Raw genomic sequence first — 26955 nt, forward strand, 5'->3', positions numbered from 1 at the left:
ATGTGTGAATCTTATACATCTTCATGCATTGCCCTTATTCTTCAGTGAGAAACTGACCTCATCTCCAGCTCCAGGTCCTTGTTGGCTCAGGCCTCTCAGCATTTCCCAATTCTGTCATTTCCCAATTGTAGTCATTTTTGTCAGGAGTGTGTCTGTGACCCAAGACATCCAGTTAGGGGCGACCATGGACACTTGTTCCTTCCTTTTGGACATGAACAAAAATTTTGTTATCCTGATTGTGTCTGACAGACATTTTATGAGCCATTATTGCAAGAGATTCAACACCGTAGGTGGCAGAAGAAAGCAGAAAATGGAACTTTGATGACGGTTTTGAGATGCCCTATTTCTGGATCTTCCTGGTGTGAGTCAGAGAATTCCCTTTATCATTTACGTCAATTTCAACTGGGTTTTCTTATCTTAACATGCAGAGACATGGCCCATTGGGAAACGATTAAGTGGGTTTATGCCAGGGAGTGGTTTGCCCTTGTTCCTTTTTTTAAAAAAGGTTATTCTAGGTTAAGAAAGCAGATTTATTGACTTACAAAAGAAAAACTGGATCAAGAAGAATCATGCAGAAGCGACTGCAGTTGTCTGTGTGAAAGGTTATAATGAATAAACCGGAAGGGTAACACTGGAGACAGAAGAAAGGTCATACGCAAATAAATGTATTTCAGCAGTACAGTCAATAGGACTTGTTGAAGGGTTAGTTGGGGGAATGAGGAATAGGGATAGTCATGGGTGAGTCTTCCAAAGTCATGGGAAGTTTTTGGTTTGAACCATTAAGATGGTGCCATTTACTAATAAGGAGTCTGTTAGCCGGTGGAGAAATCAGGTCAGAAGATAAAATGTGTGAGTCATCAGTTTATGTGTGGGTTTTAAATAAATAGAATTAGATGAAATCACTTATGGGGAGATTATACATAAAAAGTAAAGAAGGTCCTTGAATGGAGCCCTAGTGCTTGCCAAGTAGGGAGGTTGATCAGAGATTTAGGGAGTACATTAGAAAAGGTTGACTAGAAAGGCAGGTAGAAAATCTGCAGTATGGAGAGTTACCAGTCAATTCTAAAGGAAGTCAACTCTGAATACTCATTGGAAGGACTGATGCTGAAGCTCCAACATTCTGGTCACCTGATGCAAAAAGCAGACTCATTGGAAAAGACCCTGATGCAGGGAAAGACTGAGGGCAGGAGGAGAAGGGGACGACAGAGGATGAGATGGCTGGATGGCATAGAGCTCAATGGACATGAGTTTGAGCAAGCTCCAGGAGATAGGGAGATAGGGAGATAGAAGGATGGGGAAGCCTACGATGCTGTAGTCTACAGGGTCACAGAGTCAGACACGACTAAGTGACTGAACGACAACAAGAGAGAGCTGACATAACAAAAGTAGGGAAGTATTTCAAGAGAGGCTTCAGGCCTGCGGAAGCCTCCTGAGAGTTTGAGCAATAGGGAGAGAGGGAACTATTTGTTTGGGTATGATGAAAATCGGAGATACTAGAAGGCTCTCAATAGTCAAAGATTAATTTTATCATTTATTTAAGACAGTTTAAAAAATCTATGTTTTGAAGATATTTCATGTATCATGAGTCATAATTAAGCAGAGTATTTGATCAAAATAATTATTCTAATTCAGATAACTCTCAGGCTATATAGGTTCCATCCAACAAAAATAATTTAAAATTATTCTTATTTTTTACTTATACTTCTTAAAGAACATTAATGGATATTCATGTCATGACACTTCTTTTAAGTCATTTTTGTTCTCTAATTATTTTAAATTTATAAGAGCGAGAGAGAGAGAAAAAAAAAAGGGAGAGAAAAAAAGTCCTTCCTTGATATTTTCCCCAGATTCTCGTCTGTGGTCCTACTCCAAGCCATATATCAGGACACTCTTTCATGATTGGAAAACTCAATTACTGTATTTCTCTGAACCTTTCTTCTGGAAGTAAATGCAAGAAGCTCTTTGGAAATTTTATCTTACTCTGATTGCTTTTTCCTTGTGGAGAAAATCAGATGAATCAAATTATCTTCCTTCTTAAATCGAATTTTCCAGTCATGCTATATGAAAGAGTTTATGGGTCAAACTATTTTGCTTTCTGGGGGAGTATTTTTTAAAATGTTTTCCTACTGTGACTCATTTTCAAAAGTCAAAACACCACATTTAGAGGACTTAAAACATTTATTGCATTTATGAAATTAATTTTCATTCCAGTGGCCAAATCTGGCTTTTCTTGGGTTGCTGCTTTGGAGAAGGTGATGTGTTTTCCATAATGTCATCATCCATTGAAATCCATCTGTCTTCTTGCCCCTGCAGATGAGGAAGCTCTTTCAGGTTCAGCAGGGAACCCAAATTAAATACTAACCTCCATCTTTTCAGTAAGTATAGAAAAAACAAAAGTGAAAAAAAACACAGGCCTATAGGGAAGAGACAGGTACGTATATTCCTACTCTAGAGGCGTAATGTGAAACTAATATTCTGTTAAACCTGTTGAACATTTACTCAGATTTCTTCACCAGTGCAATTCACATTTAAGATAAAAAATGACCCTGTCATACTGTGGAAGGAACAACATAAATTACTAGAGAAAGACAACTAGATAGGCCACACTTTCTGATTCAAGCTGGAAACCTGATTGGTACCCTTTTATTAATTTGTATGTACTTCCATATCAAAGAACCCTCCAAATGGGAAAAATCTAGTCAGTCCCCAATAGAGCTCACTACATGGCTCCCTTCCATTCCTTTATTGACTGGGTCAGGTTTTAAGCAGAAGAAAAAAGAAAGCCAGGGCTCATGACTCGCTCCCCTGCCCTCCTGCTGTTGTTTTGTAGCTCAGTTGTGTCTGACTCTGCAACCCTGTGGACTATAGCCCACCAGGCTCTTCTGTCCATGGAATCTCCCAGGCAAGAATACTGGACTGGGTTGCCAGTTCCTTCTCCAGGGGATCTTCCTGACCCAGGGATCGAACCTGCTTCTACACTGGCAGGAGGGTTCTTTACCGCCTGAGCCACCAGGGAAGCCCTCCCCCACCTCCTACAGTAGTTTAAATGCTGAGGTGTCCTAAAACTTCAGATATACTTTGGAAACTAAACTGAGGAATTTTTTTCTTATTCATTCTGGTCCAGTGCAAATATTTGTCTATTGAGAAATATATAATACATTAGACTCATAAACCCACCATCTGCCTAAAGTAAGCCAACACCCACCTGTAAGGAGACGGATGCAGGCTGGCATCCTGTTCCTCCAGCTCCTAAGTGGAGGTCGCTGACGCTATGGAGCCTGGGTTTGTTTGCACTGCCCCATGCTACGATTGCCTGATCCAGTTACAAAGGGTGTGTACGTTTGTTGCAACCCATAAAGATTGCTTTCAGGTTCTATTAGAGAAAAGTTTTTCCAGGAGTGGGGTCAAACGGAGGCTAAAAAAGATCCTCAGCTTTGGGTATGTGGGTGCATTTGTGAATTCTTCAGGATAATGATTGATCCTGGTGCAAGGGATAAAATCAACAAATACATCACATCTTGTTCTGAGTAGCAACAGGTGTGATGGCCCACGTTAGCTGACAGAAAGCAATCATCCTTGGTGGAGAGGATGACAGCAAAAAAGCACCCTCCACACACAGTGGTTTATCTTTTGAAATAAGTAGAAGTCCTTATTTTAACTACAGACATTTGGCTGACACTTGACCTTAAGAGTTCTTCCTGAAAAGCTTGCTCTTGCTACTTAACAATAAGCTTACAGAATCTAGAAAATGAATTTGTAGTGGAGTGGTTTTTCCTTGAAGCAGCTGCCTTTGCTTTATTTTTACTATTATTTTATTGTTTTTGCATATCCTTTTTAATTGACATGCAATTGATTTAGAATACCACGTTGATTTCAGATGTACAGCACATTGCCATTGCTTTCTTAAAGAAAAGCTACCCACCAGCCCACGCCCCAGTCCCTCGCCCCCTCCCTCCAGAAAACAAATTTCAGGATGATCACACTGGGTGGTGTTCCCCTGAAGGGCTTACCTCTGAGATTGTCCTCCTTTGGAAAAGACTCTAATACAAAATGGACACAGAAAGATGGCTAATTTTTGTATTTTAGAGGTTGAAGGTTTTGAAACAAACCAACAGCCATGTAATTTTTATGAAGGTTTTAGATTGGTATTAGCATGTCTGACCTAAGAAACATGATTGGCTAAGACTCCTCTGTGATATATACAAGTTATTTGCCAAATCTAGATATGAAATCAAAGCTAGCTACATATATCGGCTCTTTGGGGCTGTATTGCTTTACTCAGCATTTTTTCTTAGGATACGAGAAAGTTATATGATTGATGTGAACGCAGTTCTTAAGTTCCTCTTAGGGCTAATGAAGTCAGAAGAGAGCGCTTCAATACAGTTTCTAGGTTTCAGGTAGACAGGTGTTCTTAATAACTCGCTGAAAGCCCCTTTATTGTTAGTACCTGGAGGCACTAAAGCTTCAACAGCCTCTGTGTTCCAGGGTTAAGGGTGGAGACGACAGGTGGGAGTACTAATCACAAACGTCTTAGGGGCGGGGGAAACGCTGCTGGCGTCAGGACTGACGGAGAGCTGGTCCCGCAAGCTGCGCTCTCGGTAGTAGTGGTACCTGGAAGGACGTCTTTAAGAATGAAGAATTCTGCCAAAAGGAAGCTGCTTTCTTGGAAAGTTTCCTGTGGGTACGGTGCAGTAGTGTGACAAAGTAGGAATAGCGGGTCATTTATATCCGCCGTTGTTCACAAGGAGGTGTGTTTGGGACCGTAAATCACACCGTCCTGTCCGTTTCTCTTGGTTCCCTTAAATGCCCGTGTTGGGAATGAAATGCAGAATCACCGAAAGCTGGTGGAAGCGAGTTTTTTGGTTTGTTGGGGGTGAAATCTCCAAGCCGAGAATAGCGGGACTGCGTAATGTTTCTATAAAATGTTAATTGGAATCAATGTGCACTGCTCTTCTTTTATAAAGAATACACATTACATGTTTTCCGTTATTGCACACTGTCAGTTTTGATTAAATCCTGTTTTTCACAACATACAGCTCTAAAGCGGAATAATATGGTGGTTAAGTGTGTTGACCTTGGTGCCAAACTGGGGTTTGAGTACTGGCTCTGCTAATTAGCTTTGTGACATTTCTTTTTTTTTTTTTTTTCATCAAGTTATTGAACATCTTCAGGCCCCAGCTAATCATAAGTGAGGGGCACGGTATTTCACATTTGTGATGAGGTATTAATGAGTAAGATCTCAGCTCAGTGCCCGGAACTAGAGAGTTTAGTATGTTTGCTTTAATAATAACTAAAAATACCAAATGTGATAATCAGCTCTTTCTCTGGGTGTGACTTTTGTTTCTGCATTAAAACCGCAGCATTAGTTTTCATATTTCATAAACCTGACGACCAATTATGTAAAGTAACATTTTGCTGGGCAGAAATTTGTTTGGAGGGTAGGTGAGTAAAGCAAATTTACAGGGAGAAATGATTCTTCAGTTGTAGGAGAAGCTTTGGTGTCTCCTTACCCCCAAACTGGGGGAGGGGGAGGGGACAGCAAGTGGATTGGTTTGCTAGGGTTGTCCTGACAACCCCGACCACCCACAGGCTGACTTAAAACAACAGAAACTTATCCTCTCACAGATGAGGCTAGGAGTCCCAGATCAAGGTATTGATTGGCAAGACTGGTTCTTTCTGATTGCTGTGAAGGGTGATCTGTTCACTCTCATCTGGCTTCTTGCTGTTGGCTGTAACTTGCAGCATTGCTTGGCTTCTGTAGCATCACCGGGATCTTTGCCTTCCTCTTCACGTGATATTCTGTCTCTGCATGATTCTATGTTCAAAATCCCCTTTTTTGTTAGAATGTCAGTCATACTTGTTTAGGGGCCCACGCTCCTCCAGTCTTACCTCATCTTGGTCAATAATACTTTCAGTGACCCTATTTTCAAATAAGGTCACATTTGGAAACACTGGAAGATTTAAGACTGCAACCCCTGAATTTTTGGGGAATCCAATTCAACCTGTAACAGTATCCTGTCCTTGAAAACACTTATAAGATACTTCAAGAAGTTGCAGGAGTCCTTCACTACTCCCCAAAAATCCAGTTGCCTGATTTCAAAGCTGTGGGCAGTGGGTTCATTTCATCTTTTAAGAACAGACGTTCATAAACTGATGTTCATAAAGTTCAGCACTGTAACCACGGGGGAATTACACACTTACTGGCATCGTACTCTAGGTGGTTGCCACCATCTTGCCTCCCCCTGAAGCAGTCACCATGTATTTTATGAGGGGGTGTGCATGCGTGGATGTGAGAGAGGCTGCCTTTCAGCAGCCAAGTGCTTTTCTTTTGTGAAAAAATAAACGTTGCGTTAGAAACAACGTTTAAAACTGAGGAGGGGGGAGGGGAGGTTATCTTTTGTTACACAGTAAGGATGTTTGTGAATACACAGACATCCTGTTACGGTCACTTTCAGTGCAGTACTGTTCAAGGAGTGCTACTGGAGATTCTCAAGCACATCTGTCTCAGTCTTTATAGTATGTGATCCTCTATGTTAAAGTTCATCTGAAGCTTGGCACAGAATCTTAACCTAATCTAAAATTCTGAAGGACCTTACTAAGGAAACCTGGTACACTTTTGTATTTTCAAGTTAAAACCAATGAAGATAATTTCTTTAGCCCCTATAATGTGTTTTATTGTTTAACCATGTGGATTTCTGTGATGGTGGGATATATAGAGATGCATGGACACTGCATCTTCTGTGCAGCCACACTTGGAGTCAGGGCCAGCCTCATGATGGATCTTACCATTAGATTAGGAACTCTCGGGAACAGAATTGCCTTATTTTTATCTATTTTATCTTTGGATCTATAGTATCAAACACAGTGTATGGTACAGCGTATATGCTTAATTGGGACAGATTAAGTGCTATAAAATAATTGAAGTTACTTTCTGGAACTTAGGAATTGATTGACTTGAAATATAAAAGAAATGTTACAAAAAAGAGGAATGTTGCTATTTTCGGCAAAAAATGAGACGGGGCAGCTTGTACAGTAACTCTAGACAGGGGTTGCCAGTGTTAGGAAATGAAAGTACAGGTCACCCAGTTAAATGTGAATTTCACATAAACAGCAAATATGCTTTTAGTATAACTGTGTCTTACATGTTGCATAGGATATACTTTTATTTTTTAAAAAAGGTTGCTAATCTCTCATTTAAATTCAACTGGAATTTCTTTACTGACAATCCTATTCTAATCTCCTTTTGAATATGTAACTTTTAAAAACTATTATATTTCTTTGAAATGTAAATGAAAGTTCCCCAGACTTCTCTATGAAAATGCCTATACACACGGAATTGTATATATTGTTTCAGATAGTTAGCATAAGTAATATAATTCTTAATATTGGGTGTATTAATGATGGAATAAATACCTTTTTAGAGGTTACAAGGCTAAAAGTAATGGAAGTTAAGTTACATGTACACATGTGTTCTCTGCTTAGTCCTGCATTTCAAATCTCGGGTAACCACGAATGATGGAGTCTAAACCACTGAGTTTATAAAATGAAGAAATCAGAAATATCAGCTAAGATATAAAATTTTAATTGTTAGAGTAGAGATGGAGACTAAATTGGTTGCAAGATTACATTGATTGTACACATTATTTGAAAATAAGTTACATTATATGTATAGTAAATGTTCTTGTATGTGTAATTCTATTCATACTTGAATTATATAATTTACATATGAAAACATATAAAGACACATATATTTTCATGGTAAAGAATAATCAGTTTATCATTTAGTAACATTTTTACACTATTTGAAGAAAAACAAGTGAATATTCTATTTTATTAGTTCTTAAGACTGCAACTATCAGCTAATTCCTTCTTAGTTCGCTGCAAATAACCACTGACATTTTCTGCCTCTGTACTATTTATGCAACAATGAAATCAGTTATATTACTCTTCATATATTAAATTACTATAGAGAATACACATATACTTTGGTCTCTTAGAATGCATTAAAAAAAACAACTCTAGACTTTGATCTAAAATAAAAATAGGATATTTAATATTCTTTTGCAAAGGGGATACATAGATATCTAATATTGATAGTTATGTAAAAAGCAAAGACATTACTTTGCCAATAAAGGTCCATCTAGTCAAAGCTATGGTTTTCCAGTGGTCATGTATGGATGTGAGAGTTGGACTATAAAGAAAGCTCAGCGCTGTAGAATTGATGCCTTTGAACTGTGGTGTTGGAGAAGACTCTTGAGAGTCCCTTGGACAGCAAGGAGATCCAACCAGTCCATCCTAAAGGAAATCAGTCCTGAATATTCATTGGAAGGACTGATGCTAAAGCTGAAACTCTAATACTTTGCCCACCTGATTCATAGAACTGACTCACTGGAAAAGACCCTGATGCTGGGAAAGATTGAAGGCAGAAGGAGAAGGGGACGACAGAGGATGAGATGGTTGGATGGCATCACTGACTCCATGGGTATGAGTTTGAGCAAGCTCTGGGAGTTGGTGATGGACAGGGAAGCCTGGTATGCTACAGTCCATGGCAAAGAGTTGGACACGACTGAGCAACTGAACTGAACTGTAACCTATTTATATCTAAATAGATCAGTTGCTAGAAGTCTGCTTAAAATGAACTGAATAATAAGTAAAATCTGAAAGAATTTTACTTTTCTTTCTCTGACTCATGAAACATTGGAATTAATTAGATATCAACATCATAAATGTTGTATATCTGTCTCATAAGATAGTGTACCTTTGTATCTAAGATCAAGTTATTTAAATGCAGCCAAATCCTATGGATTAGGATAATTTTTGCCCATCTCAAACATTCACACCTTTCTGAATATTAATCTCAGCTGCTTAAGAGATTTTCATCAGTAACTAGAATTACTCCAACTGATGATGGAAATTTTGTCCATAAAAAATTAGGATTTAGGGGGACTGTTATTTGAAGGAATAGAAGACATGGATATGATCCTCCAGAAGTTTCCTGTGAAGAATTAAGTTGGTGGTTGAACATTTGATAATTTTAGAGTATATAGATTGCTCTTCAGCTAGTTAGCTGGAGGAATTCTTTAATATTCTGGAGACAGTTTTGTTCTTCTTAAAATTTTTAAGTGGTAAATATCCACCTAATAAAAACGTATTTAAAGTTTAAAATGTTATTTAAATTTATTATAATTAGAGATAAAAAGAAGTAAATGGTTAATTCTAAGAGCTGCGCTGCTGAAAGTTCAAACAATAAGTGGATAGAGATGAATCCGTTTGCTTTGGGGACATGAAGATCAAGCATGACCTAAGCTTGCATGTTCTATGTGATAGAGGGGTCAGAAATAAGAGTAGGTTACTTGGTGGAAGGAATGATAGATCAGAAAATAGAAACAACCAATGCAGATGCCTTTTTCTTAGATCTCCACTGTAACTGTCAGCTCATGAAAGGCTTTCTTTGCTACCAGGGCAGGCAAACGACAACATTGTCATGCTCAGGTTTTGACTTTTATTGAAATATCATTTTACCTTCATAAGAATATTCAAGCACACTAAGAATCTAAATGATAATGTTACAGAATTCATATACCCACCCATTTAGTTTTGGTCAGTTAACCAGAAGATTTTCTTCATGACTTTTGACCTCTTAGAGGTAATATATTATAACTCGGATTGAATACGTTTTAATGCTTTCTTCATGTTTTCTATCACTGTAATGAAGTAAATATATATTATCAGTAAATGAGAGTATAAAATTTTATAATTAACCATGAATCTAAAATCAACCTGTTTAACAACTATAAAGATATGAGGATTTATCTGCAATATTAAAAACTATTATGGAAAAGTATACACATAAATTTAGGGATTAGACCTTTAAAAGCTGATTAATTAACTTTATGTTAAAGAATTTTATCAGAGGGAATTGAGGGGGTATCTGTTTTGTTAACTGATTATTTTGTATTAGTTCTGTTGGATATGACAAGCATAACTATCTTATTAAGCATAGCTAATAGTGACTGTTGTTAAGAATGAAAGTCCCAAATTAGACTGAGGAAGAGATTTAATTGTTAATCACTTTGAGGGAATCATATATGATCTTTGATAAGAGAATGGACTGGTTTTCTTAAAGTGTAATTTTAGTGTGTACTCTATCCTGTTTGATGGTCTTAACATTTAGTGATCACAAGGACTGTTAGAGATCCCTGTTGAGAAAAGAGATTCCAAGTTGTCCCAGAAATTCTGATGTCAACTGGAGCTAAGAGTTTACATTTTGACCACAACCACCACTGCCAGTCCCAGGAACTAGGATGGGTGGGAAGCACTGTTTGAGGGAAAGTGCTGATGGAGGGCATCACTCACCCTTCTAACAGTCAAGTGTTGCTAGCATCACTGTTTAAGATAATTTGAGAATACTTACATAGTGGTAAATCCTGAGGTTCATATGTATATAATCTGTTCGAGTATCTTCCAGTTATATCAGCTCTGACTGTTAATGAAGGATCTGCCCACAGAAAATAAGTTACTTATGTATTTTTTTAAATTTCTGAAAATCAATCATGCCTCTAGCTCTGAAACAAACGTTAAGCATATTTACAAGCTAAATCAGTTTTCATACATGTTAATTCATGATGAATTAATCAGAATTTCCATTTTGGTGTGCTACAGCTCTATCAACATAGTTTAGAGAACTGTATTGAAAGTATTTGGGGGATTGATTTAATAGCATGAGTTAATTTAAAAATAAAATTTTAATATTTATAAGTTGCAAATATAGACATAATGAGTTTGATTGTTGAGCTAACAAGAGCTGTTGTTGACTGGGTTACTAATGACTCCCCTTTAAAAGGAATAGTACTTCAAATAGTATTAAAAGGAATAGTTTCAAATGAACTAACATTTGAAAGTAAATAAAAGCAAGAAGGCTACTGATTTTGTAAATCTGATGGAAAGAGATTACACAATTACCCACAAACATGATTCTAGGCACATACTGTCCATCAGGTGATAAATTCTTATCTGTGGTCTCATGCTAGCAAAAGAAGAAAAAAAAATGTTATTGGATTGGATTGTTTTTAACAGTTGATTTAAAAATACTTTATGTAAACAGATTTTCAGTAAATTGTATATTGTAGCCTCTTACAATTCTATATAACATTCTATGTCCACTAATACTGCATAGCTCTTTTAGCCTTTAAATAAAAACTAGAAGAGATTAAACTTTTCCATTGAATTGAAATATTAAAAAAAATTGTAGAGATCATGTACCATGAGATTCAGCATGATGAAATTATTCTGAGCCATTTCTTGTATTTCTTTATTTTGGGCAAACACTTTTTTTAGTGCTGTGGGGAAAGATAATGCCAGTTAGTTTCAAGGATCAAGATTACTTTAAAATAATGTAGCAAAATAAAGCTAGTATTTTGCATTTGTTTGCTTCTATAACTTGGATGTTAATAGTTGATTGGCTCATTGCTGCTCTGTCTCTCTTTGGAAAGCAATGAGGGACACAGTCTATCCAAGGTTGGGGGGAACATCAAGGGATAATCACATTGAAATCACCAGTTTTATAATGTCACTTAATTCATTGGTTAAAGCATCATCTTTTCAGCCAGTTTTCCCACCTTTCTGGGGGGCAGGGGATGCAGAGAGATGTAAAATCCTGAAGGACACATAATATAAATATATTCAGTAGATTGCTAACAATCATTGTAGTTAGTAAGCCCCTTAGTAAAATGGTGGTACTCTATCAGTTGTCTTTTTTATTTTTTCAATTTCGAGTGACTTCTTAATTTGTAACTAGGTCACTTTCTTACTTCATATTGAAAATACAATACAATCTTAAAAGCATAAATTACCTTGGCAGTATTGACAGTCTTCCAAGTGATGAATAACCATCAGAGGCTTGTTACTAAACAGAGAGAGTGTTAAATTGAGTCAAGTGATTCATTCAAGTCAAACTGTACAGGGAAACTAGATTTAAGGTTTTCATACTTTCTGTAAGACATTAAAATTCTCAGGTTGACAAATCACAGCATTGTAATCTATAGTAGTAGTATTCATAAAATGACCCCAGAACTGAAGCATCAGCCTCACCAGAAATGTAGCTCATTAGAAATGTAAATTTTCTGACTTTCTCTGGGTCCGCTCAATCAGAATCTCTGGGAGTGAGGTCCAGGAATCAAAGCTTAAGAAGTTGACCAGGTCATTCTTACATATACTGGAGTACAGTTAGAAAGAGTCAATTCTGTCTCCAAAGTTGAAAGGATAGGAACAAGACGTTCATTTCCAGTGAACATGTGGTATAAAATTTTAGGAGAATAAAGTTTTTACTTATTTTCTTCTGTTTTTAGTTTGCAAAAAGGCTATTAATATTTGGTTATTTTTACCAATTTCACTCTTGTCATAATTCTGTAAGCAATCTCAGTGACAGTTCCCTTCCTATATATTTGTCAGTGTCAGTTTGATTTTAACTCTTGGAAAAAAATTTTTTTATGGTAGTTAATTGACTGCTGTTTAGAAAAGTTAGAATGTTGACTATAGTAAAGGATAAATGAATTATGATTTGGATACATAAGATATTTTTTAATGTTTAATTTTGAGAGGATGTTGGGTCCAAAAAGAGACATGTAAAAATATAAATCATAAATCTTTAAAAGAACAGAGGTAATTATATGAAATATGACCTCAAAGAAAATAACAAACTTTGAGTTGTTAATAATTTCATTTAATCCTCAAACTTAGAATTTACATTAATTTCAGGTAAAATAAATTCTACAACTTTTAAAATTTATAACACAGAAAGCTAACATTTACCAACTTCACATTTCCTATTTTTTTTTTCCTTTTTAACTTTGGTGATACTCAAGCCTAAAGAAATACAAAGGTGAGGCAAGAGTAGCACCGAGGGCAAAAAACTAAGTGCTTTGTTTCTGCGTCCTAGACATGCCTCATGCCTCACCGTGATATCAGCCCTTCCATACTGCAAGAAGTTAAAGAAATAAAATATTGCAATGGTATATTCTACTACCTTAATGCTTTCATCCTTGTAATTAATCTTTGTAATTTATTTCAGTGTAAAATGTGAGGTATGGATCCAAGTTTCTTTTCCACATGACTCTCAAATTCTAACAGTAATTGTTTTACATACGCTGTGTCCCCTATTCCTGATTTAAAATGCTACTTTACCACATACACAGTTTCTGTTGTCTCTGGTTTTATTTCTATTGTCTCCTTTCTGTTCAGTTCATTTACCAGTAACATATTGTTTTATTGTAGTTTGGTAAAATGTTACATATTGATTAAAGGCTAGTCCCCACTGGTTTCTTTTTCAGAATGTTCCTATTTGCGTCTATGTCCCCATTTCAATTTTAGAATTAATTTTTAAACCAAAATTGTACTAATATATTGTGATTGTCTTTAAAAAATTTGAAGTATAAAGAGAATTGACATTTTTACAATGTTGAGTCTTCCTATATAAGAACACCGAACTCTTGTCATAGCTTTGTAATTTTTTCAGTAGTCCATTCAGTTCATAATAGATTTCGTGCATTTTCTGTCATTTATCCTGAGATGTTTTGTCTTTTTTTCTGCTATTTAACCACTTTAATTTTCTATGTGTGTGTGCTAAGTCACTTTAGTCATGTCCGACTCTGTCAGCCGATGAACTGTAGCCCACCAGGCTCCTCTGTCCATGAGATTGTCCAGGCAAGAATACTGGAGTGGGTTGCCCTGCCCTCCTCCAAGGGATCTTCCTGACCCAGGGGTCATACCCATGTCTCTTACATCTCCTGAATTGGCAGGCAGGTTCTTTATCACTGGCACCACCTGGGAAGTCCTTTAATTTTATTTACATATATATATATGCCACTGGTTTCAGGGTATTAGGCTATAGTCCATGGGGTCACAAAGAATTGGACACGACTGAGAGACTTCACAATTTAACTTAATTTCCATACTTCTAAATACTTAGAGTTGATTGTCAAATTTCTCATGTACACAGTCAACGTCTGCAAATGAAGATACTTTCACACTCTTCTTAAGTTTTTTTCATCTAATTGCATTGACTGGTGTCTTGAGAACAATGTTAGTAATTGTGGTGATTAAAGAATCCCATCAGTGGGATACTTTAATTGATTTTCCCAGTAAGTGTGATACTGGGTTCTTAGGTTTGTTTGTTTTTTTTTACTGGGATGGATATTTCTTTGTTAGGATAAATAAAAATAAATGGATATTGTTGGATAAAAGTTTAAAAAGCTCCAGTATGGATTTGGCATTATTGTAAATGCCTCTTCACCATTGATGTTGATAGGAGACATTTGGATGATTTGTGTCCTTATGAATATTAGATTATTTTAACAGATTTCTTAATCTTGAATCTTCTGGCATTCCCAAACTGAATTTCACTTTATCAGAGTGTGTTTTTTAAGTATTCTGCTGGCTCCTCTTTGCTAATATGTTGTTTACTGTTTGCATTTCTCTTTGATAATAAGATTATTCTGTAAACTTTTCTGTGGTTTTTGGTAATGTTTGTCCAGTGTTGAGAGTGTTACTCAATTATTCGGAATCTTTCCTTTTTCTTTGAAGAGTTGAGTTGAATGCTCTTTTGATAGTTGATAAACATTTGGGGTGCTTTTATTTTATTTTATTTATTTTTAATTTTTATTTTTACTTTATTTTACTTTACAATACTGTATTGGTTTTGCCATACATTGACATGAATCCACCATGGGTGTACATGCGATCCCAAACATGAACCCCCCTCCCACCTCCCTCCCCACAACATCCCTCTGGGTCATTCCCCGTGCACCAGCCCCAAGCATGCTATATCCTGCATCGGACATAGACTGGCGATTCGATTCTTACATGATAGTATACATGGGGTGCTTTTAAAAATGTAAGTGTCTCAGCTCTATCCCCTCAAAGTCAGATCTTCAAGGATAAAAATCATGTCACTTTTGGTCATTGAGTATAGAACAATGCCTGGCACATAGCAGTGGGTACTCAGTAAGTACTGGACTGGCTGACCATGAATATGGATTTTAAACAAGGCTCTCTGAATTGTTCTGATAATCAGACAGCCTTGAGAAGCACTGCTGTAAACCAGGTTTCTTTCTAAGCTTGTATAATGCCCAGTGTGTAAAGGTGTTTTGTGTATGCAGCTTATATTCAAAAGTTTACTTGGTAGATGTTGTTTAAGTCTAAATAAGTCTTTAATAAGTCTAAACTAGACTTATTGCTGTACCATTTTGCAATATATACAAATATCCAATCATTATTTTGTATGTCTGACACTAATAAAATGTTAAGTCACTTATTCCTCAGTATAAAAGCTTGCCTGGGTTATTAAAGAATTAACACAAGGATATTTAGAACTCTTGTTTATAAAAATTCTAATAGCAACTCTTAGTTTAAACAGCACTCAATATCAGAGCAAATTGTTACCGTGTCCTTTCAAAAGCTAACTTGCTAGTTTTTTGGCTCTCAATGATGAGGTCTGTGTATCATCTGTCAAAGCTGAATGAGAGGTATTTTACCTTTTTTGAGTATGAAAGAGACCTTCCTCATAAGTCTGCACCCAAGTGATGTCATCTCCCCATCCTAAAACAGAAGAGGGAAATCTGTGTATCAACTCAAGACCCCTGAAGAGTTCTGAAATGTGCATGTGAACTTTGATATAGAGGGCATGATTATAACTCTGATAGGAAGAGGTTGTATCCTTTTAGATGGTAGTGCTGAGGTTTCGTAACTGTGCTTCACATCTCAACACCCATGGCCTTGAACCTAGTAAATGTTCAGTAGATGCTATTATGGTTAGTGGTGATTGATAAGATCTTTGGACCACAGGAAAACTCTGGCTTTCAGATTATACAGGAGAAGACTAGTTAACCTGCATGCTTTGTAAGTGCTGGTGCTAAGTCACTTCAGTCATGTCCGACTCTTTGTGACCTGTAGACTGTAGCCCGCCATGCTCCTCTGTCCATGGGATTCTCCAGGCAAGAATACTGGAGTGGGTTGCCGTTTCCTCCTCCAGGGGATCTTCCTGACCCAGGGATGGAACCCAAGTCTCTTGCATCTCCTGCATTGCCAGGTGGGTTCTTTACCACTAGCGCCCCCTGGGAATCCCATGCATACTTTGTAAATCTATTAGGAATATATTGGACTATACTCTCTTGGGTCCTTGAGGCTTGAGTACTGAGAGATGTGGATGCCTTTAAAATCAGAATACATCATGAAAAAACAGAATTTCAAATTTTGCTTTTGAGTTTTAACAGGTAAAAACTTCTGCTGTGGAAATTTCATGGTTGAGAGATAAACCAATAAAACACAGTTGTTTTGGAAGCATCCAAAAGAGTGGAGGAGAGGGAAACCGAATACAAGGAGTAGAGAGAGAACCTACTGGTCCTTAAAGAGGTGATGGGAGGAGTAGAGGATGTATACCAGCGATTGAAGAATGACTGTCGAGGAGAATGCACAAAGTATTTCAAAGTATTTTCTGGAAATGTCTTAGTCTACATGGAAACGATTGAATTAATTTGAAAATAGAAATATTTGCAGTCTAGTTTGTACTCAGATTTTTTCGTATGCTTCAAGTGTGTCAGACTGGAGTTTCTTGTTTTGATACCATGGCTTAGAAGACGGCCAGGACTTATGAAGCAGAGTTATGAAGCAAGATAAATATGATTGTATGATTTTTCTCAGGTTTTAGTTTGTTTGTTAATAGACTATTAAATATAATTAATAACAATATAATTCAACCATTTGGGCATATTTACATGGTGTGTAACTATCACCGCAATAATTAGAGAACGTGTTTATCACCTGAAGAAAGAAACCCTTTACCACTCAGATATCACCACCTAATCCTTTCATTTCCTCAACCCTAAGAAACACCGAACCCACTTTCTGTCTGTAGGCTAGCTTATTCCAGATGTTTGTGTCTGTGGAATCCTATAAGATGTGATGTATTTTACGGCTGGATGCTTTCATGCAGTACAGTGTTTTCAAGGCTCATCCACGTCATTGCGTGTATTAGGACTTCGTTCTTGGGCCATTCCGCTGTAACACTCTACTACATTTTGTTTATCCATTCATCATTTGATGAACATTTGGGTTGTTTCTGCTTTTTGGATTTTATGAATACTGCTGCTGTGAACACATGGGTGCAAAACTTTTGTGTGAACATATGTTTTCATCTTCCCTGGGTTTATCCCTAGAGGTGGAATTGCTGGATCAAATGGTAACTGTACATTTACCATTCTGGGGGCACTACCAGACTTTTTCCAAAGTGACTGTATTATTATACTCCCTTACCAGAAATATTGTTGGTTTGTTTTGCCTGATTTTAGAAGCTGGGCATTGGAAGACCAACTTATGTTAGCTTAGTACCCCCACCATAGCAGGAATCATTCCTGTCTGTAGTAATCCTGAAGGTTTTCTTTGCTTGAGTTTATGTAGTAACTTTATGCTATATTTAGCATTCTATAAAAGTTCCTTTGGAAACAGCCATTGAGACTAGGCTCCTACTTAATTTCCCTATTCCTTTGCAAATACCATTCAATGCCACAATGTCGGCAATGGGAAGAATTACTGGTCTCTGCCCTTGGTGAACTTAGTTCTGCAAACATTAAAGGAACATCTGCTATATGCCTTGCTCCACTTGGCACTGGGTGTACAAAGGTGGGGGAGTATAGTCCCTGCTCTCAGTTTGTTCATAGCTTGGCAAGATAGTCATATTGTATTATAATTGTTTTTATACACTTTACCTCATAATCACAATAGGTCAGAGGTGGTACAGAATTTAAACTGTCTTCAGGGTCTCTGTTCATTGTTGTTGCTGTTAAGTCACTCAATCGTGTCCAACTCTTTGCAACCCCATGGACAGCAGCATGCCAGGCTTCCCTGTCCTTCACCATCTCCTGGAGTTTGCTCAAATGCATGTCTGTTGAGTCGATATTGCCATCCAACCATCTCATCCTCTGTTGTCCCCTTCTCTTCCTGCCTCCAGTCTTTCCCAGCATCAGGGTCTTTACCAATGAGTCAGCTCTTCGCATCAGGTAGCCAAAGTATTAGAGCTTCAGCCTCAGCATCAGTCCTTCCCATAAATATTCAGGTCTGATTTCCCTTAGGATTGGCTGGTCTGATCTCCTTGCAGTTCAAGGGACTCTAGAGAGTCTTCTCTAACACCAGAGTTAGAAAGCATCATTTGGCACTCAGCCTTCTTTATGGTCCAACTCTCACATCCATACATGACTACTGGAAAAACCATAACTTTAACTTGTCAGCAAAGTGGTGTCTCTGCTTTTTAATATCCTGTCTAGGTTTGTCATAGCTTTTCTTCCAAGGAGCAAGTGTCTTTTAATTTCATGGTGCAGTCACCATCCACGGTGATTTTGGAGCCCGGGAAAATAAAATCTGTCACTGTTTCCACTTTTTCCCCTTCTATTTGCCGTGAAGTGATGGGACTGGATGCCACGATTTTAGTTACCATAATTCCTAATTCAGTACTGGCTATGTTTACTTCTCATCTGAGATTTCATTCATCTTCAATATGTGTTTATTGAGTACTTACTGTATGCTAGGTGCTGGTTGCAGAGCAGTTCTTTTGATTCCAAAGAAAATTAAGGTTTTGGGGTTCACTTTTATATTGAACAATTTCTTACCTTTTTCCAATTAATATTCCCTCTTCTCCCTAACAATGTCTCTGTCTAACTGGTGCTGCTCCCCACTCCAAGCAGCTCCACATGCTACTCGGTGTTACACATGGTGTTTAATTCAGCCCTCGAGGGTCTTTAAGGGCAGTGACTAGTTTGGACTTTGGCAATTTAAGGTAATGAGCTCATTGTTTTATGACTATTGTATGTGTATATATGGAGATAACATGATAAATTACACTTAGGAAAATATTTCCCCCTTTTATTTATTTTATAAAAGCTTACTGATATTTTTAGACTTTCTGTGATTTTAAACTAAAGTAGAATTAATTATTTTGGCTGAATATTGGTGAGCAGTTGGCGGGCATCCAGTACATTTATTAAGGGATAAATTAACTTGGAAGGAAAGTCAATATTTTCAAATTTGAAATTATGCTATAGTTTATCTCTATTTGTTTATTACTTAGTTCACATTGCCATTCCAACTAGTGGTCAAGGTTTTTTTGGCATGTGCTACTAATTTAGAATTAGCTATGTGCAGATGAATGATTTTCTGTACACTTCTGGTAGCTGGAAATGTGGGAATCAATTTTGAGATCTTATTTATATATCTTTACAGGTGAAGATATAATTGTTTCTTAGGCCGAAGTAAAGCAGTTGGTACAAAATAGATGTTTTCTAAACAGTGTAGTGTTGTCTAAAAATACTATAGCAGTTTCCCAGAGTCAGCATAGCAAACACTTGGTTAACCAGAATTCTTGGAGGATGGAGATAAAATAATTTTGAGGGATCCCAGTATAAAATCATTCCAAATTATTTTCTTGCCTGAATAAATATTAGACAGAACACTGGAACAGATTCTATGGAAATCCTGATTACATTTAGGATATCAATATGATATATCAATCAATAGAATTTTCCAGAATTTTCTAGGACTCTGGTTACCAAAGTTATAGGCAATGAAACCAGTTTCCCACTATTTCTATAGAAGATGCAGCATTTTTTTTTTCATTTGATTTGGCTCACTCTTTAAAATTAACTGATAATTTCTAGAGTTCTTTTTCCCCTGTTTTCAAGTATCACACAACAAAAAATTCCAGTTAATTGAGTTGGTTTTATTACTAGACTGTGGGCAAGAGATGAAGAATTTTTAAACAATCCAAATGACTGAGTTTAGAAAATAAAATGAAATTCCAGTACCTCTTGAAAGTGTCTGAGGAGGTCTCTTTTCCTTTTTGATCGCAACGGCGAGGTTGGAAGAAACTGTGGTGAATAAGAGGCAGAGGACCAGAGCTGAGTGTGACATCATGTCTTCTCAAGAATCCTTCAGAACTGGATGGTAAAGAATGTCAGAATCTAGTAGGTTACCTCAGGCTGTCATCAAGACATTTGTTAAGAGATAGACCAAACTTAGGCTGACAGGTTGCTTTGCTTGTGTGAGTTGACATGGTACAACCATCTAGAACTTTCACATTTTATTTTTAAATTATTGTAAAAATGCAGTCAATTCAATAAAAGTCCACTTGATGAAAAGCCACAGTGTTTGGGCTTCCTGTGGGTGGTACAATGATGTTGACACCCAAATAGTCACCCAAAGCCTATTTCTGACAGTCTTTGAGTGCTTACAGTGCTGCTTTAAATCTCAGATAAAATCATGTTGATTAAAGGGCTTGCCCCTGCTGATGCAGTGGGAAGGTGACAAGTGTCATGCATTAATAATCTTTGCCTTTTGATTAAAACACCATTTTAACTTTATACCAAGACAGTAAGATGAGGCATGAACAGTTAGTGCTTAAAATGGAAATGGGAGGAAAAATGGAATATGGAGGTTCTTGTTTTTCAGTTCCTTGATAGTCCTTTATCTTTATCCTCCCATCGTTTACTCAGCCTTTTGCCCTTCAGTGTGCAACTCTGCCCTGTTTAAAAATCAGGCCTCTCATTTCAGTATCTTTCTCTTGCCAGTGGTGCATCCCTTCGGTTCTCTCCTGGATTGAAAATGGTTGCTTTGGTTCTATTTAAATTATTTTCTTTCCTAATCTGGAAAGGATTCACTTGTAAATATCTTTGTATTGAGAAACTCTGTTAAACAATAATCATGGTGCTGATAAGTATCACAGTTTAAGTTCTTATAACTTGGTAATACTGTAAAACATTTCAAAATGCCATCTTTTACCTTATGGCTGTCATCGTGTACTGTAAAGGTTGGAACAAAGGAAGGGTAGATTTCAGGAGGGGATAAAGATGGTTGAGTCTGGAACACAGAGTCCAATGTGGGGAGGGCAGGCTTTGTTGGGGTGAAAGTGGCTGTAGAAATGGAAGCAACCATCTAAGGCAGGGTCTTAACTTGGGTCCAGGGAGCTTCTAGGTGATCTGTGATTGAGCCCCTGAAGTCTCAAAGTCTCTGAATTTGACTGCAAAATTTTATGAGCCTTTGTTCTCTTTTCTGGGGAAGAAAGCCCCCAGTTGCCTTAAGATTCTTCCAGGTATCTTTAGAAGCAAGGAGTTAAGAAGCAGTTAATCTGGAGGAAGCATGAGAAAAAATTCTTCATGATACAGACAGAGATAAGTAGGTAGACTCTCTAGCAAAAGAAGTTATAACTTCACCTTTTTCTTAGTTTAAAGCTGCCAAATTTAAATAGGAACTGATTTTTTTTTCAGATTTCAAGTTATTAGGTATAATTGTCAGAGTGTTCTACTTAAAAAAATCAAAATATTTGTTTTCTGTTTGACACTGATAAATTGTAAAAGAGGTATTAAATATATTCTATAATGAAGACAGCCAATTTATATATTACTGTTTTGGATGAGTAGTCATTTCCCTGGTAAATAGAACATGAATGACTTACAATCCTCTAGTATCAGATGCCTGGGTTAATCTATTTGGGGGACACAGATGAACATGATGTGGTCATGTGCTGGGAGCAGCTCACACTGCCCTCGGAGGCCAACAACCACATGTCTACACTTAGGTGTTATAAACACTGGCAGCATTTTCTGACAGTACTTTACTTTTCAAAAGTAATTTAACGTATGTCATTTACTTAAATATTTAAAAATTCTCTGTAAAAGAAAAGAGGGAGTGAAATTTTACATTCTTTTCACAGGATATTAAAATTAGTTCCCTATGCTAAACAGTAGAACCTTGTTGTTTATCCATCCTATACGTAAGTTTGCATCTGCTAAGCCCAAACTTTCACTCCATCCCTCTGTTCTCTTTCCTGGGGAAGAGAGCCCCTTAGAGAATATTTAAAATAAAAATGTATATATATATATGTATATATTCTTTATATTCCTTACGTATATGTCCTTTATGACTGAATCACTTTGCTGTACAGCAGAAATTTGCATACTGTAAGTCAGCAAATTAAAAAAAGAAAACAGAGGAACAATTGTTACTTGAAGCATAATTTTTAAAGGGTCACTTTTGATCAATGTTAATTTATTATAGTAACATTAATACAAGTAGAGAATAAAAGCATCACTCCAAATTTTTGTGACGAGACAAAAACCGAGGAGCCTACGCTCGCCTGACGAAAGTATGAAGCCAACAAAGAAAATCTCATTTATTAAAAGAAGAAAGATTTCGCTGAACTTCCCTCTGACTTACTGAAGGCCTCAGTTTTATACAGTGAAAAGGTGATCCTTTAAATATAACTGAGCTTGACCACTGATTAAATAATCTGGAAATTTTGCTTGCTTACCTGAAATAGTCAGTGTTCTTGCTGGAAGTGTATTCTGGATGTTTCTGGTTAAAAATGGGTGTGGATTTATAGACACACACACACCTGAACTAGAGCCCCACCTGCCTTGAAACAAGAGCACAGTCCACCTGCAAACTTACAAAAATGGGCTTGTCTGAAAAATCTGTGCTGTTCTCCAGTTCTTAGCCTCTCACACTAAGAAAGAAAGAGTCTTCTTTCTCTAAATTGAGATCGAGTGTCCTGATAGAATGAGGCCAAATACCACCTTTGTGCTTTTTTTTTTTTTTATCCACCTTTTACTTCCCAGGGTAATTTAATGTTTGGCTAGAGTTCAACACCAGGAAAAGGTGGGGGAGGGGGGTGGGGGAGGGGAGGAACTGGTCTGAATGTCGGAACTGTGTGCGCACTATTGTTCTCGATGAAAGGTCAGTGAGGCTTGAGATTAGATATAAAACAGGAATTCCCAAGGTTTACTCTCTTTACAGAACTAGAATTAATAGCTGAAGAGAGCAGATCCCCCCTTCTTTTCTGAGAAAGAGGAAAAGAGAAATATGCTGTTTTAAAATTTAACATTTTAAGAATTTGACTCTGTATAAAATCCCTTACCTTACCATGCGCCCCCCCCCCCCAAAAAAAAAAGGAAAGCGGGTAATTAGATACTATATTTATCTACTAGTTTAAAATTTTTTCTTATAATTAATCTATGATTACAGAAAAGCATTTTTAAAGTATGGAGTTGCGTCAAAAAGAAAGTAAGCTTCTCTTGCCCTTCCCCAGTACTGCCTGTCTTTCTCTGTTCACCCCCTCCCCAACAGACACACATCTACCTACCCTGCCACGTTCTACTTCTTGGACTTAACTGTTGTTAAAGTGATCTAGGGCAGAGTCTTCAAACCTGACCCACCTGTTTTTGTGCAGACCAAGAGCTAAGAGTGGTTTTTATATTTTAAAATGTTTTTGGGTGAAAAATAAGAAGCATCATAATTTGTGACATGTGAAAATTGTATGAAATTCAAATGTCAGTGTCTATAAATAGAAATGACTGGATGAAGCACAACCATGTCCATTGCCTTGCTATTATCTCTGGTTACTTTTGCATTCTAATGAAGAAGTGCAGTGCTGAAACAAGGGCTGTATGACCCGTGAAGTCTTAAAATATTTACTCTCAGGTCTTTTGTAGAAAAAGTTGGCTGCTCTTTAATCTAGGTGGTTGTTCAACAAATTTTTGTCTTCCTTTCTCCCTCCCTGTCTTTCTCTCTCTTTTTTTTTTTTTTTGATTATTCACTATATTAATAAATGTACTGCTAAAGAGTGGAGGTGGTGGTTATCTTCTGACATTAAAGAGTGTCCTACTAGTATTTTAACTTCGGATAGAGTACTGGCTTGATTTTATCATGTTAAGAAAGTAGTCATTGTTCCTACATCATGTCTCTTAAAGGCAGGAATGTTCAGTTTTGTTTTATGAAGACGTATGTATATATATATGTGAGATAGTAAATTTACATGGTAAATGTATTCCTTTTGTATAGTAAGTTTATAGTTTTCCTGCTAAAATTTCCTTGTGATCCTAAGGGAAACCCCACGTAGCCAGGTTCTATTATTCTTTTAGTATACTTCTGATTCATGTGTTCATTTAATTGTACTTTCTTTCTTCCATAGAATCCTCAAAGGGAACCTTCCTTGGAACATGCTATTGAAATAGAATCCTTCCTGCTGAAGATTCAGAAACTTGAGGTATAGTGTCCATTTTACATCCAGTACTTACAAGCAGAGAAACAGCGGGCCAGGCATCCGTAAGTTTTCCTCTTAGTAGAATGGGAGAGCTTTCACCTTGTTCTTGACTGGTAGTGGTTTATAGAAAAATCTTAAAACATTCTGAGGACATCCCTGTTAAATGCCCCAGAGATGATCGGTTTTAATCGATAGTGAGAAGAAGAAAGTCAGCTACTTGAGGAGTAATAGAATGAAGTCCCAAGGTGTCTGAGCTGATTAGTGTGACCATGTAGTGTATCTTGTAAACTAGGACAACGTTGAGAGTAAAAGGAGCTAATAAAGGTCATTGGAATTAGGTAATTTTAGATGGTATTTTGAAACATATACACGTCAGCCAAAATTGATTTTGTTGTACAGTAGATCACAAATAGTTCTATTGAAGATTTTTCTCTCAAGTAAAAATACTTAAAATATATGTACATTATAGCAAAATTTAAAAAATTCTTTAATAAACATTAATCAGTTTCTTAAGTATACTTGTCTCAGACACCAGGTGGTTGGTATTTTTTCTGAAGGTTTTTCTGGTATTATTGGTCTTTATTTTTCAGTGTGATCTTATATTTTTTCATAAAATTGCCTGCAATCATTTTCAAAGTTGCCCTTATGATTCGTATATTTAGGATTGTCATCAGCTTCAACTGCTACTTCTCTGTAGACCATCCTGTTTTTAAGAAAATAACTCTTTCTGTAGTTGCTTGGTTAGCTGTTAAATATGAGTAAATTTACTTCAATGGCACGTGATATTTTTAATCTTATAATTTAATTTTGTTGAAAAATCTCAAATACCTTTTTTAAGTTTTTGTTTCAGGTCATTTCTTCACCACCATTTCATTCCACTTGGGAATAGTATATACATTTATCTAATTAAAAGACTTTTAATCAGTCAAGATAGTCTACCCTTGTTAATTCTTTTAAGGGCAGTGACCCATATTTTTACAAGATTAATAGGTCACATAAATCGTAAATTGAATTCAGGATTAGGGGTATCTGTCCATTTTGTGTGTGTGTGCCCATGCATTTGTGTGTCTGTCTCTCTGTGTTTCAGTTGTCTTTCACTGAGGATATATAAAAAATAAACAGTACAGATACGTTGGAAGTAGGTCTCCATTTTCCATCTTCCTAGGGCAATAATTATTATCAGCTTCTTCAGCTTTTTTTTTAGAAATATTTTCTCAATATTCAGGCATGTCCCCATTCCACTTATTATCTATCATCTTTGTATATATCTACGTATTTTTTATTTTAGAACAAATATTGCCATTCTATCAATATTTCTAATTCTCTCTTTTTCATTTAATAATACTGAATATTGTACCATATAAGAAGAGGAAGTTTTGAAACCATTCAGTTTCAAAGAGAAAAGAATCTACTGTGGAAAATGTTTATATGTCTTTATGTTCTAAATCCTGTAGAGGCAAATATTTATTTTTAAAATATTGATTGCTAGAAAAAAGCACCTTTGCTTTAAAGGAATAGGTATCTCCAGAATTTGTTATTGAGCCATGTTAATTTATGTCAGACATTTAAAAGCATAGTGTGTTTATGAGCTTCTCCTGGTCAATTTCTGCAGATTCTTGCTCTGTCAAGAGCAGTTACATTTCCCAATGCAAAACAATACCCCTTTCATTTCCATTAAGTATCTCAAGTCTCTGAACTTTGAGGCTGCTACAATTAAACACTTGATAAACACGCAGTGTTTTCACAGTATGGATATAAATGGGATTTATTCTTTAGTACTTGTCCTGTGGGTTACATAAGATTACAATTACAAAGGTTGCTTTTTGCATTACAATTCAGTCCTTCAGTTATGGCTTTTACCTGTAACCTTTGAAGGCAACCTTTTTCCTTATCATCCATAAAAATGTTCCTCCGCCTACAAAGAGACAACACATTTTTTCTCTGATGGAGGGAGATCTGAGACCTAGACTGGCCACTTGGGTCCCCAGATCCAGTTTGGAGAGAACCTGTTTTGGAAATTGTGGATGAAGTTAAAATGGAACGTGCGAAATTGGGAGGCAGACATGGCACGACTTCAGAGGAATCTAAGTAGAGTTTTCAAATGGATGAAGAACGGATACAGAGAGTAGGAAGAAGAAAGAGGAGTGAGTGAGTCACAGACCCAGGGAAGGAGAGAAGTAACCATCGGGTCTGGGGTGGATAGGGGCAGGGCTCTTGGATCATATTGGGAGAGCTGGCTTCATTTGAAAAACTGGAGAAAGTGCAGATATGGCCTTATTATCATGAGATTAGAGGACAAAGGGTCTTAAGACAGCAGACATAATGTTTGTAATAGGATAAATAAGATTCACAGCTTATGGTTTGATCTGTAAAATCTAAATTATATTTATAAGCTGCAGTTGTGAAAGCACCAAGACAAGGAATAAATTAGGTTTCTAGGGGAAGTATACATCTTTGAGTATAATTTCAGAAGGAATTAATTGAGGTGTGTTCCCTGAAAAGGATACAGCTGATCTTCCCCTTCACATAGCCAGTTCTTGGTCACGGTTCTTAGGGCTAAATATTGAACATACAGATCCACAATGAAAATTAATATTCAGAGACAAATTTCTTTAAGGCAAGTAAATTGCATATTGTAGTTCTTCTAATAGGGACGGATATTTTGTGTGCTTGATGAGTAAACAATGTACTAGCATTCTCAGCCCTGCTAAAGCTCTTCGTTCATCTTTCCTCTGTTTTGTTTCAGATAATACAAGATTTTAATTTTGTGTTTCATTTGCTTATGTCCCTGGTGACTGAGATGGTAAAGAATCTTCCTGTAATGCAGGAGACCCAGATTTGATCCCTGGAGAAGGGAATGGCTACCCAATCCAGTA

At 36.7% G+C, this 26955-nt stretch overlaps 1 protein-coding gene across 1 annotated transcript; it reads right to left on the bottom strand.

Moving 5' to 3' along the window:
* Positions 1 to 9654: 9654 nt before the first annotated feature.
* Positions 9655 to 19956, bottom strand: AGR3 (anterior gradient 3, protein disulphide isomerase family member). The gene is made up of 7 exons (XM_068973345.1): positions 19848 to 19956; positions 15531 to 15594; positions 11853 to 11905; positions 11263 to 11339; positions 10963 to 11026; positions 10415 to 10498; positions 9655 to 9704 (listed from the first exon to the last, which is right to left on the bottom strand). The coding sequence occupies exons 1-7, from the start codon at positions 19954 to 19956 to the stop codon at positions 9655 to 9657; spliced, it is 501 nt and encodes a 166-aa protein (XP_068829446.1).
* Between the last annotated feature and the right edge of the window lie 6999 nt (positions 19957 to 26955).

This window comes from Capricornis sumatraensis, chromosome 5 (genome assembly GCF_032405125.1).
Source record: "Capricornis sumatraensis isolate serow.1 chromosome 5, serow.2, whole genome shotgun sequence".
NCBI classification, from domain to species: Eukaryota; Metazoa; Chordata; class Mammalia; order Artiodactyla; family Bovidae; genus Capricornis; species Capricornis sumatraensis.

Excerpts from the sequence above, each read along its gene's own strand:
- AGR3 (XM_068973345.1), bottom strand. The coding sequence starts at position 19,956 with ATGATGTCACACTCAGCTCTGGTCCTCTGCCTCTTATTCACCACAGTT. Across the intron at positions 15,595-19,847 it reads TCCTCAGACACTTTCAAGAG|GATGGGGAGATGACATCACT; the intron begins GTACTGGAATTT and ends CTTCTGTTTTAG. Across the intron at positions 10,499-10,962 it reads GCCTAGAATCATGTTTGTGG|ATCCTTCATTAACAGTCAGA; the intron begins GTAATTGTGTAA and ends TTCTGTGGGCAG.